The sequence below is a fragment of the Oryctolagus cuniculus genome, chromosome 8 (assembly GCF_051225735.1).
Source record: "Oryctolagus cuniculus isolate XC-2025 breed Fujian yellow rabbit chromosome 8, ASM5122573v1, whole genome shotgun sequence".
Classification (NCBI taxonomy): Eukaryota; Metazoa; Chordata; class Mammalia; order Lagomorpha; family Leporidae; genus Oryctolagus; species Oryctolagus cuniculus.
In genome coordinates, this window is record NC_142874.1 from 101,780,485 (window position 1) to 101,793,148 (window position 12,664).

The 12,664-nt window shown below is 37.7% G+C and overlaps 1 protein-coding gene across 3 annotated transcripts in view; it reads right to left on the bottom strand.

Annotated features, from left to right (window-relative positions):
• The window catches only part of GRID2 (glutamate ionotropic receptor delta type subunit 2), a 1,603,946-nt gene that overhangs the window by 610,407 nt on the left and 980,875 nt on the right, over nt 1-12,664 (bottom strand). For all 3 annotated transcript variants that reach the window (XM_051819557.3, XM_051819556.3, XM_002716957.6), the window contains exon 8: nt 2,405-2,524. In XM_051819557.3, the coding sequence (XP_051675517.1) occupies nt 2,405-2,524 (120 nt within the window). The remainder of the gene's footprint in view (nt 1-2,404; nt 2,525-12,664) is intronic.

Below are 12,664 nucleotides of genomic sequence, written 5' to 3' on the forward strand. Positions count from 1 at the left end.
TAAAAGAAAAATCTTCCAAGCACAACAAAGATCTCAATTTAAAAGGCAGAACTATGAAATCTTTGGAAAATAGTTGAGTATAATATCTATATGATTCTAAGAGGAGGGAATAACTTGAAGACATTTTGTTATTATTTATTTTAGAGAGATAGAGTGAGTGAGATGAGGTGCTCCTATCCACTGGTTTACACTCTAAATACCTGCAACAGTCAACACCGGAATGGGCTGAAGTCAGGAGCCAGGAACTCAATCCAGGTCTCCCACATGGGCGGTAGACACACACATCCTGAGGCCGCCATCTGTTGCTTTCAGGGTGCACACCATCTGGAAACCAGAGTCAGTAGCGCAGCCAGGACTCTATCCTAGGCACTCAGTATGGGAGATGGTTATTGTAAGTGGTAGGAAGGGCAACTTAACTGCCAACCCCAGGAATGATTTCTTGAACAGGGCTAACCAGTAGTAAGCACAAAGAAATATTTTCACAAATTCACAAAAATAAAAGGTGCTAAAAGGGTATGAAAATAAAACCCATAGAGAAGACAATAATACTTGTAACATAACTGAATAAAAAAAACTAATATTCAAGATATATATAAAAATTCTAAAATCAATTTTAAAGAACAAAGGACATCCTACCCTCATCCTGCAAATGGCCAAACACTTGAATGGACAACTAAGTCACTGAGAAATCTGAAGAACCAAAAAAAAAAAAAATAGGAAAATACACAGAATATTTTTAATAATCAAGAAAATGTAAATTGATAGTATGAGGATATATCATTATATACTCAATAAATTAATAAAATTTAAAAGTTTGACAAATCTGAGATTTGGTTAGAACATGGGAAAATGAGAACAAACCAGCACTGGTGGTGGTATGTAAACTGGTAAGTCTCTATGAAAATGAGTTTCATTTCATCTAGTAGAATTCAAGAAATGCTTTCTTGTATTGCAGTAATTCTACTTATGCATATAAAACCTATAGGCATCCATGCAAAGAACAAGGTTATAATCCAAAACATATGTTCAAGATAGTTTGTAACAGCATTGCTTATACAAGTTTAAAAATGGAAACATGCTGTAGTAGATTGTGATTCATGTAATATAAAATGATATAACACTATCAATGACTAAACTGCAACTCACAGAACAACAAAGATGAATAACAGGCATAATGCTGAACATAAGCAAGAGGAATATATGCAAGATTCAATCCACTATTAAGTGTTAGTATTAACAATAATATAAGGGTGTAAACATAAGGAATAAAATTGTATTTAAAACGTAATGAAATGAGTATAATAAAATACAAATTAACAATCACACAGTGAGAATATGGTTCTAGCATGGAATCAGAGAGAAGCATGTGAGGCTGCTTAGGGATGTTTGGTGTATTTTATTAACCACAGAAGTGGTTGCTCCCTTTAACATAATTCACTAAGCTATCCCTGTGTTTTATGCAGTTTTCTATATGTTGGCTATTCTTCACCATAAAACAAAGAATAAAATCAATTAAGACAGTTTCAATCTCTCTAGCATAAGTTATTGAGACATTTTTATTGCTGATAAGAATAACTCCTAACTTCATTTTGTCAAGCATTTCCTGTAGCTTGTATCTCATCACTGGAAAGAAAACCCTAGTGAAGAACCTCTTACCTTCAGTGCAGTCAACTTGATGCAGTTGGAAATTTATAGCTATCAGCTCACTCAATTATGTTAGGATTTTCCCTACCAAAAACATATAAATGGCATATACAAACTACAGAAAAGTCATTTTCCAAGGGTTTTTCTGTTTTTTCTTGAGAAAGTTATTATCCTAGTATTTCATGAACCATCCTTTATTGCCACTTAACTTCTTACAAGTAATCTGAGGTCTATAACAAGAGCTCATTTCCTACAGAATGCGTTCTATTTACAACATGACACATACAGCAGTTGAAATACTGAAATGCCACATTTTATAGTAGATATTCTATTGTACCAAATTTACCCACACTCTTACTCTGATTTTACAGGTTACAAATTAAAAACCAAGCAGCTATGCATTATATAAATATTAAATTCACTGCTTTACAAAATTATGATTTTAATAATGAAGGCTGAGGCAATTTCCATAGGCAAGTATCAGATTATTCTTTTTGCTTTAAATTTTTCTAATGCATAAGTAGAATGTACTACAGAATACTTCTGGAAAGTATTTAAGGTAATTTCAATGCATAATTCTGTCTCTGTCTCTCTTCCTCTCCTTCCTTCCCTCCCTCTTCCCCTCCCCCCTTCCAGTTTCTCTTTCTCCTTTTTCTTTCAAACTACAATATGGACTTTACTGTGTAGCGCAAATATATTGCCAAGAGGACAATCAAGCAAGAACCATAAGCAATATATTTATCAGTATGTCTGGTCTTACTTTGCGAACACCTCTGCCAAGCTCTTCTCCATAGTTGGTTCCGAGAATTTCAAAGTGGACGTTGGGATTTCCTCCATTTTCTCCAAATTCTAGTTCTCCAGTCAACCCATTAACTCCACCCTACAGGAGAGAACAGATGCTGAAGTAAATTTTTAGAAGTAAAAAAATAATAATAATAAAACATAAAATAAGTTTCTAAGAACTTTAGTCTATTAAACCAATATGACAAGCATGTCATTATTAACAGGCTGTTATTAAATAGGTTCACAGCACGAACAATAATATTTGAAAGTAACCTTGGAAATCACTTAAATCAATCTCTTCCACTTGACATACAGACAAGGATATGTACACTCAAAAGAGTCATGTAAGTCCTCAAAGTGAAACCAGCTGAGATTAAATTCCAGGGTAGAGTTCTTGTTCCCATATATTTTTTTTTAACTTTTATTTAATGAATATAAATTTCCAAAGTACGACTTATGGATTACAATGGCTTCCCCCCCATACCGTCCCTCCCACCCACAACCCTCCCCTTTCCCACTCCCTCTCCCCTTCCATTCACATCAAGATTCATTTTCGATTATCTTAATATACAGAAGATCAGCTTAGTATACATTAAGTATGGATTTCAACAGTTTGCTCCCACACAGAAACATAAAGTGAAAAATAATAGATGATTTTTTTTAATGATGATGAAATCAGAGCAGACCTATTGTCATGTTTAATCCCAGTGAGAGTCAAGTTGGGAATTGATAATTTCTTTTTTTTTTTTTTTTTACAGAGGATCAGTTTAGTATGCATTAAGTAAGGATTTCAACAGTTTGCACCCCCATAGAAACACAAAGTGAAATATATTGTTTGAGTACTCATTATAGCATTAAATCTCAATGCACAGTACATTAAGGATAGAGATCCTACATGAGGAGTAAGTGCACAGTGACTCCTGTTGTTGACTTTACCAATTGACACTCCTGTCTATGGCATCAGTAATCTCCCTATGCTCCAGTCATGAGTTTCCAAGGCTATGGAAGCCCTCTGAGTTCTCCGACTCTTATCTTGTTTAGACAAGGTCATAGTCAAAGTGGAGGTTCTCTTCTCCCTTCAGAGAAAGGTACCTCCTTCTTTGATGACCTGTTCTTTCCACTGGGATCTCACTCACAGAGATCTTTTGCCAGAGTGTCTTGGCTTTCCATGCCTGAAATACTCTCATGGGCTTTTCAGCCAGATCCGAATGCCTTTAGGGCTGATTCTGAGGCCAGAGTGCTATTTAGGACATCTGCCATTCTATGAGTCTGCTGAGTATCTCACTTCCCATGTTGGATCACTCTCCCCTTTATTTACTCCATCGGTTAGCATTAGCAGGTACTAGACTTGTCTATGTGCTCCCTTTGACTCCCAGTCCCTCCACCATGACCAACTGTGAACCGAAATTGATCACCTGGAACAGTGAGATGGCATTGGTACATGCCACCTCGATGGGACTTGCCCCAAGTGGTGGAGTTGGAAGCATACCAGGGGATTCCAATTCAATTGTTCCCATATTTTGTGACTTGCACAGATCCATTCATCAGAAAGCCAGATGTTTTGGAAAAAATATCAAATTTATTCCAGGGATAACTTTTGGTAGCAGTATCCTTTGGTTTAGCATAATTCCATTCAATTTTGATTTTCAAGTATACCTAGGAATCCTAAAATCCATGGTTTATAAATTATCCAGGGCTTATTTTCCCTACTTCTTGACACCTGTTGTCCAAATTTAAAGAAAAAGGAAAGCGAATTTCAGCTTGAAATCACTTTTTGCTCTTCAATTGTTGTCTGGCTGCTAAGAATGACTGGGAAGTTTTGACATTCAACATGTCAGATGTTCATCTGCCCAACAGATGGCAATGTAGCTCATACTTCTCTCTTTCTTATTTATCATCCTTTTCTCAGTTCATCAGCCTTTATATTATTTAGGAGTTTACAAAAGAAAAATCTCACACTGAGTCACTTCATTGCTAAAGCATCTCTAAGTTAGAATTTTGGCCAGATAATGACATTTATTTGGACAACAAATTATCTCAGTTTGTAAGTTCCTTCAATTATCACCTCAATGATGTTGATACTTTACAATATCCCACTTGTCATGATCTGTAATCTACTCTAGTCTTTTTGGGATGATGTTACACCGTCTGCTATATCTTCTACTTCATCTATGTCATGTAGCCTGTTACTATTCATAATAAGAGTTCAATAGACCATTACTGATGGACGTTTTTCTACCCTATTCATTAATTTCAACATTTAATCTATTTAAGTTTACAACAGTATAATAAACAATTATTTATCCACTATTATTTCCTAATCAGCCAATTTTTCTTTTATAATCCATTGAATTTGATAGGTCTGTGATCTCTTCATAAATGATTTAGCAATAAAAAGCTCTGACCACATTTCCTGGATTTCATCAATAGCATCAGAATCTCCTTGCAGTGTATGTCATTTAATTTCACTGTGAATCAAGTTATCCATATGTCTAATGGGAATAATAATAGTACCTATTCCCCAAATTAATATTCTTACTAGGCTACCTGTAAAGAATATAGAATATAGAATAAAGAATATAGAATACTTGATATATGGCAAGACGTTTAATTACTATTATTATTATCATCATAACCTCCTCCAGTAGTTCACCTTTTAATGTTGAAAGCTTTCTAGTTCTAGAAAATGTAGACATGGTCTTGGGTTGTTGGTTTTTTTTTTCCAATAAGAGTCACTGGGTTTGCCAACATTCACTATATGCTTAAAATTTAGATGGCTTTGTAAGTTGTTTATTACAAAATGCAAATACAACACTGATTAATACTTGAAAGCAAAAGAGTCAAAGCAACTTGTCTAGGACATATTCACTCCTTTGGTGTATGTGTAGGGTGGAGGTATAATGAGCAGGTCTAATGTCTTTGTCAGCTAGAACTTCAGGTAAAGTAGTTATATTTACTAGAAAGAAGTCTTTACAAAGCTCTTACAAAGATATCCCTGGGTAAGAAAAACTTTAGGGGCTGGTGTTGTGGCATAGCCTGTAAAGCCACAGCCTGCAGTGCTGGCATCCCTTACGGGTGCTGGTTCTAGTCCCAGCTGCTCCACTTCTGATCCAGCTCCCTGCTAATGCATCTGGGAAAGCAATAGAGGATGGCCAAAATCCTTGGGCTCCTGCACCCATGTGGGAGACCTGGAAGAAGCTCCAGGCTCCTGCTTTCAGACTGGCTCAGCTCCAGCCATTGCAGCCATGTGGGGAGTGAACCTGTAGATGGAAGACCTCTTTCTCTCTGCCTCTGCCTTTCTGTAACTCTGCCTTTCAAATAAATAAATATACCTTTAAAAAAAGAAGGAAAAACAAAATATTCTATCAAATATATCCATTAGGATAACAGAGTGATGATTTGTGGCTCTCTCAAAATTGTCCTGAAGCTTTATGATTTTCTAAGGAAAAATTTGTGATATTTTGTAATATAAATGCTTCCTATGGTGAGAGAAGAACCTGCAAAACCTTCCTTGGAGAAAGAATTTACATGTCCAGTGTGGGAAAAAATGACCTAGAGACCATGCAAAATGTCCAATACTCTCTCCTGTGTTTGTGCCCCTTGCTTACCTATATCTCTGATGGAAGTAATGCAAATGATTCTTGCAAGTTAATTTGATATATGTGTTTGCTCAGTATTAACATCTCAAAACATCCAAATATCACTTAATGTTTTAAATTTTGGTATAAGTACAGTGAATGGCAAATACTGTAGCATTTTAACTGACAAACAGCTTATATAATATACTTAAATCCAAACTGCTGGAACTCAGAAAATTTCTATGGAGATTTCTTGTCCTTAACCATATACCTACATCAGTAATATCTCCTAATTATATCAGTATCTTAAATTTCTATTTTAATATTTTATTCCTAGGAAAGGGAAATTGTACATCAATATGATTACTACATAGCAAAAATACTCTAGAGAAATACACTGGAATTTTTTTTTTTTTGACAGGCAGAGTTAGAATGTGAGAGAGAGAGACAGAGAGAAAGGTCTTCCTTGCGTTGGTTCACCCCCAAAATGGCTGCTATGGCTGGCATGCTGCGCTGATCTGAAGCCAGGAGCCAGGTGCCTCCTCCTGGTCTCCCCTGAGGGTGCAGGGCCCAAGCACTTGGGCCATCCTCCACTGCCTTCCCGGGCCACAGCAGAAAGCTGGACTAGAAGAGGAGCAACCGGGACAGAATCCGGCACCCCAACTGGGACCAGAACCCGGTGTGCCGGCACCGCAGGTGGAGGATTAGCCAAGTAAGCCACAGCTCCAGCCTGGAATTTTTAAAGAGCTGTGCACTAGAGTGCCTGTTGTTATAGTAGTGTTCCCAATCAAAACCCTTACAGCCACACTGGGCCATATCTGTATGCCTGGCTCGTAGCTGCCACTGAAGTGACTTAGCATACTCACAATGGACAAGGTACTAAAACCAATAAATCAGGGAACTTGCATTTAGTTTGCTGTGGCCCTCACTTGCTTGTTCACCTTTTTGACTTTGTAATTTGTCTTCTTTATGCTCTGTTCTTAATGAGCTGCTGGAGTGTTTAATCAGTGAAACATTCCCTCATGAAGACGTCAGGGACACTTGCGAGGTCAGTATTTTAAGCAAATAAACCTTTAAATGAAAGTCCTGCTTACCTCACCTAGACTTAACCCCTCCGATTTTTGATAGCCTTAGAAAATTCCAGTGCTTTTGAATCTTTATACATCTATCCCCAGATTAACCTTGAAGACAGAGCTCTGGTACAAATGTGTGCTGGCCAGGTGGTAATGAATGTTCATTATCTGCGCATGCATGGTTGTATGTTTTTCTCTCTTGGTGATGCAGCATATTCTAAACACAATAAGTTAATGAGACATTGATAGTATGAATAACACATACAAATAATTTCTAAATGTCTTTTGAATTGACAGCAAAATTGCTGCCAGAGTATGTCCTTTCTCAAATACCAAGTAAAATTAGACTGGATTTTATCCTATCCAGTGGCTATCAAATATAGACAGCAAAAAGAACAAAATTTTAAAAAGAGAATCAAAGGTTGGGAATAATTTTCCAATGGATATTAAATTTATGAAAGCAAAGATTTGTCATTCTCCTATAGATAGGATAAATTAGAAACAAACAAGAAAATACTTTCACTAATACTTTCTGTTTGTGATGCTAAGCAATCATCCCCTACACTTGAAACTGCAAAGTAACTTAAATACACTACAAGAGGATCATATGGAACATTAAATATTTATCGTTCTCTCCTTATTTCCTCATACGTATTCCTAGGCCCTTTGTAACCTGCAGACATACTTGGTAACCAAGGACAGTCTGTTAAATAATCATGAATGTAGCCAGGCAGCAAGCAGACTGAGAGTTGCCAGACTTGGTGGCACCGGAGTGCCCCAACGTCTCTACATTCCATCACTGCAGGATTCACAAAGAACATTCCCTGACAGTAGAAAGTATGATATTGTCTACCCAGCAAAGAAATGTAATATTGGGTAAATACCGGGATGCAAAAATAAATAAATAAACACAAAAAAAGCCTAATGTATGTGAAATATTTTGGAAAATTTGAGTTTCTATATAATGTCTATACAAGCATGAAAAGACTCCAAAAGGCTCATGGAAATGGAATTAAAAGATGCATTTAAGTTTATTTTGGTGCAGAAAGGTTGAAATCCATGTATATAAGAGCTCTTCAAAACGTTTGTGGGGAAGATGCATTATGAAAAATCTATGCATGCGCTTCAAAAATATTTTGTACTAAAATAAACTTATCTTTTATTTCCATTCTGCATGAACTTTTGAAGTATTCTCATACACAAACACATGTTCACACACACTCAAATATTCATTCCTATTAGAGGATGTGGCAATTTAGGGCACTATTAGCATTTTGGTCATGCTATCTCTCTCTTAATAGAAATGTGATGCCTATACAACTAGTCACTAATTGTGGAGTCAAAATTGAATCCTTCATTTTGTGCCTTATATTGTTTCTTCTAGACTGTACAAACTATGTCCAGTTTAACATGTGTATAGTGGATTGCTTAAAAAATGTTGAAGTGGGCTGAGCCTAGATGGCCGATGAATAAGAAGCTCCAGTGACCACCTCCCCACAGATACAACAATTTGAACATCTATACACACACCAAGTCACCTTCCCGCGAGCTACAGAAGCCAGGTAAGAGATCCCAGCACCTCATCTTGTTATAATCATAAGTTGCCTTGAGGAAAGCAAAAAGGAAAGCGTTACCTGTATTACCTGTTCCCCAGCTCCAAGGAACAAGGCATGAAGAGATGCCTCCTACTTGGAAGAGGGATAGAAAACTGAATCCCAGTGCCAGGCTTATTGAAAACAAAAATCACTGGGCTGAACCCACTGACCCTTGCCCCCTGCCCTTTCCTGTGGAGTGAATATTTGGAGCTTCCCAGGCAGGTGGTCTCGGCCTCTCCCACCACTACCTGCAGAAATTGAACTTCAGATATGCAGAAAGACCAGGAAATGGAGCTTAGGACCATGCCTCAGATGTCCAAGCTGGGCCTGTGAGGCTGATACCTGCACCTGATAAAACCCAATGGCCTCCACCACCAGGTGTTGCTTTCAGAGGGAGCCTCCAGACTTGCCTAGCATCAGGCTAACACCCACCTGCTCTCTGGTGGGTGGGGCTCATTTTGGCTGGTGACAATGCCAGCCTTGGTGTATCTGGCAGGTACTCCAGGACTTTGTGGAGCCAGAGATTGTGGGACCCAGATATGACCAGCCTGGGGCCAGTCAGAGCAGCCAGGGGGCCACCTTTATCATTCTCTTTGAACCTTGGCAGATAACCATGCCAATGGACAAGAGGCTATGTATTGGAAATTATGTAATCAGGCAGAAAGCCTTAAACTGAAAAATACACCAAGTGAAATGGAAAATGTGATAGAATGCATCAATCACAAAATAGATCAAACAGAAGACAGAAGCAGTGAGGTCAAGGACAGACTATCTGAAGATATACAGTTGGAGGAGAAAGAGAATGGGAAACACTGGATAGCATTGAAAGAGTAAATACTAGAGTTATGGAGATTCAAGAGAAACTTGAGAATGTCAAAGAGGTAGAAAGCATCTTGAGAGGTAATTACAGAAAATTTCCCAAAGCTAGAGAAGAATACAGCTGTCTAGTTATAAACAAGTCAAAACTCACCAGATTCAACCCAACCAAGCCTACCCAAAGATATATTGTAATCAAGTTCTCCAAGGATATATATGAAGAAAAGATTCCCAAAACCACAGGAGAAAAGAAGAAAATAATTCATTAAGGGGTTCTGAATCACCTGACTTCAGATTTCCCAACAGAAACCTTACAGGTCACGAAGGAATGGGGTGAGACTTTTATAGTATTGAAGGGAAAAAATTGCCAAACAAGACCACTGTACCCAGCAAAGCTATCCATCAGATATGAGAGATAAAGATTTATCAAATAAACAAATATTGAGAGATTTCTTACAACCAGACCTGTGTTACAAGAAATGTTAAAGAGATTTCTTCAATTAGAAAGAAAGAGATGCTGACAAGTAAGAAGAAAATACCAGGTGGTAGGAAACTCAATGGTCATAATAACTATATGAGCAAATTCAGAATGTTCTAACGTTGTAAATCATGTATATCTTTACTGTGAAGAAGAATTATAATCACTATATTAAAATGTTAGGACACAGGTGATATAGAAAGAGGTCAAATGTACCATCAAAAAATCCAAATGTGGGAGAAATGGAATAAAAAGGTAGAGACCTTTATTTGGATTATTTACAACTTATTACTTTGTTTCTTGTTTGTCACTTTGCCTACTTTTTAAAAAGATTTATTTATTTATTTGAAAGTCAGATTTACACAGAGAAGAGAGAGAGGTCTTGTATCTACTGGTTCACTCTCCAACTGGCCACAATAGCCAGAGCTGCGCCAATCCAAAGCTAGAAGTCAGGAGCTTCTTCTGGGTCTTCCACACAGGTGCAGGGGCCCAAGCATGTGGGCCATCTTCTACGGCTTTCCCAGGCCATAGCAGAGAACTGGATGGGAAGTGAAGTAGCTGGGACTCGAACCGGGGCCCATATAGGATGCTGGCACTGCAGGCTGTGGCTTGTGGCATAGCATATTGTTATGCCCAGATCATCGGATCCCCAAATGCCACCAGAGACTTGAACACACCGAAATGCAAGAGCAAGGTTTATTTCAGAAGTACAAGCTGCAGCAGGGATCCTGTCTACTCAACCGCACAGTGGAGGGCAGAGGAAGGCCCTGAGCCGTGCTTGGGAGCCTCTTTTAAAGCCAGGTTACGTCATCGAGGGGTGTGGGGTAACAGTGGATTGGCTGGGGTCACCTCTGGTACTTCCTGATCGAACGTGGTTGTTCCTGATTGGGTCAGACCCACGAGATTTCCTTATATGGTGAACGTTAGCAAGCTGTTCCCTTGTAACTTTCGGTTGCCCCAGAGTGACGCCTCTTTTACGGGAAGTCGGGCCTGCCCTTCAATGTAAAGCCGCTACCTGTGATACCAGCATCCCATATGGGTGTCAGTTCATGTCCCTGCTCCTCCACTTCCAATCCAGCTCCCTGCTAATGGCCTGGGAGAAGCAGCAGAGGATGCCCCAAGAATTTGGGTCCCTATTACCCACATGTGGGATCTGGATGAAACTCCTGGTTCCTGGCTTTAGTTTGGCCCAGCACTGGCCATTGTGGCCATCTGGATGTAAGATCTCTGTCTTTCCCTCTTGCTCTGTTAATCTGGCTTTCAAAATAAACAAATCTTTAAAAAAAAGATAGCATTTAAAGCAAACAAGTTTTTGTAAACCTTAAGGTGACTGCAAAACAAAAACTAAAGAGAGACTTACCAAAAATAATAATGAATCGAAACGCACTATTAGAGAAGATCACTGAACCATGAACAACGCAGTTTACAGAAAAAGACAAAAAAGAAACTAGAGAAAAAAATTTTAAAAGGAACAAAATGGCAATAATAAGATCTTATCTATCCATAACTACCTTAAACATCAGTGGGTTAATTTCTCCAATTAAAAGATATCCCATGACCAAACTGATTAAAAAGCAGGACCCAACTCTGTGCTGCTTTCAAGAAACTCACTTCACCTCTAAGGGCATACACAGGCAGAAACTGAATGGGTGGAACAAGATAGTCCATGAAAATGGAACCCAAAAGAAAGCATGAATAGCCATACTCCCATCAGATAAGATAGATTTAAAATGAAAAGCAGTAAAACATAGTGCAGGAAGGTCGTTATATAATGATTTCCTCAATCTAGCAAGAGGAAATAAAACATAAATATTCATGCACCCAATATTGGAGCATTCAATTATATAAAGCAAATATTAATAGATTGAATAAGGTAGATGGGATCCAACACAATAGTAGTAGGAGAGTATAATACCCACTTTCAGAAAGGGACAGATCATTTAGCCTGAAAATCAACAAAGAGATAGCAGAGATAAATTGCACTCTGAATCAACAGGACCTAACTGACATCTATGGAACTTTCTATCTTACAGCTGTAGAATATAGTTTTTCAAAAGTACATGGAACATTTTCCAGGACAGAGCATATGGTAGGTTGCAAAATAAATGTCAATAAATTTAGAAGATTTAAAACAATATGGATATCTTTTCTGATTACAATGCAATAGAACTAAAAATCAACAAGAAGAAACTTTGAAAACAATACATATACATGGAAATTAATTGACACTATGAGAAACAGTGACTTGATCAGCTCTTGTCCTGACGGTTGAAGTACAATGTAATACTTTATCCATTTTAGTATTTTTTTTCTTCTAGTATTATTGGTTGAACTCTGTAATTAACACACAATTATTCTTAGGTGTTTAAATTTTAACTGAAAAGTGATCCCTGTCAGGAATTTGGAAAGCATTATGCTGAGTGAAATAAGCCAGTCCCAAAGGGACAAATATCATATGTTCTCCCTGATCAGTGACAACTAACTGAGCACCAAAAAGGAAACCTGGTAAAGTGAAATGAACACTATGAGAAACGGTGACTTGATCAGCCCTTGCCCTGACTGTTGATGAACAATTTAATACGTTATCCCTCTTACTATTTTTCTTGTTTGTTCTACTTAATACTTTTGGTTGAATGCTGTAATCAATACACAGTTATTCTTAAGTGTTGAAACTTAACTGAGAAGTGATTGCTGTTA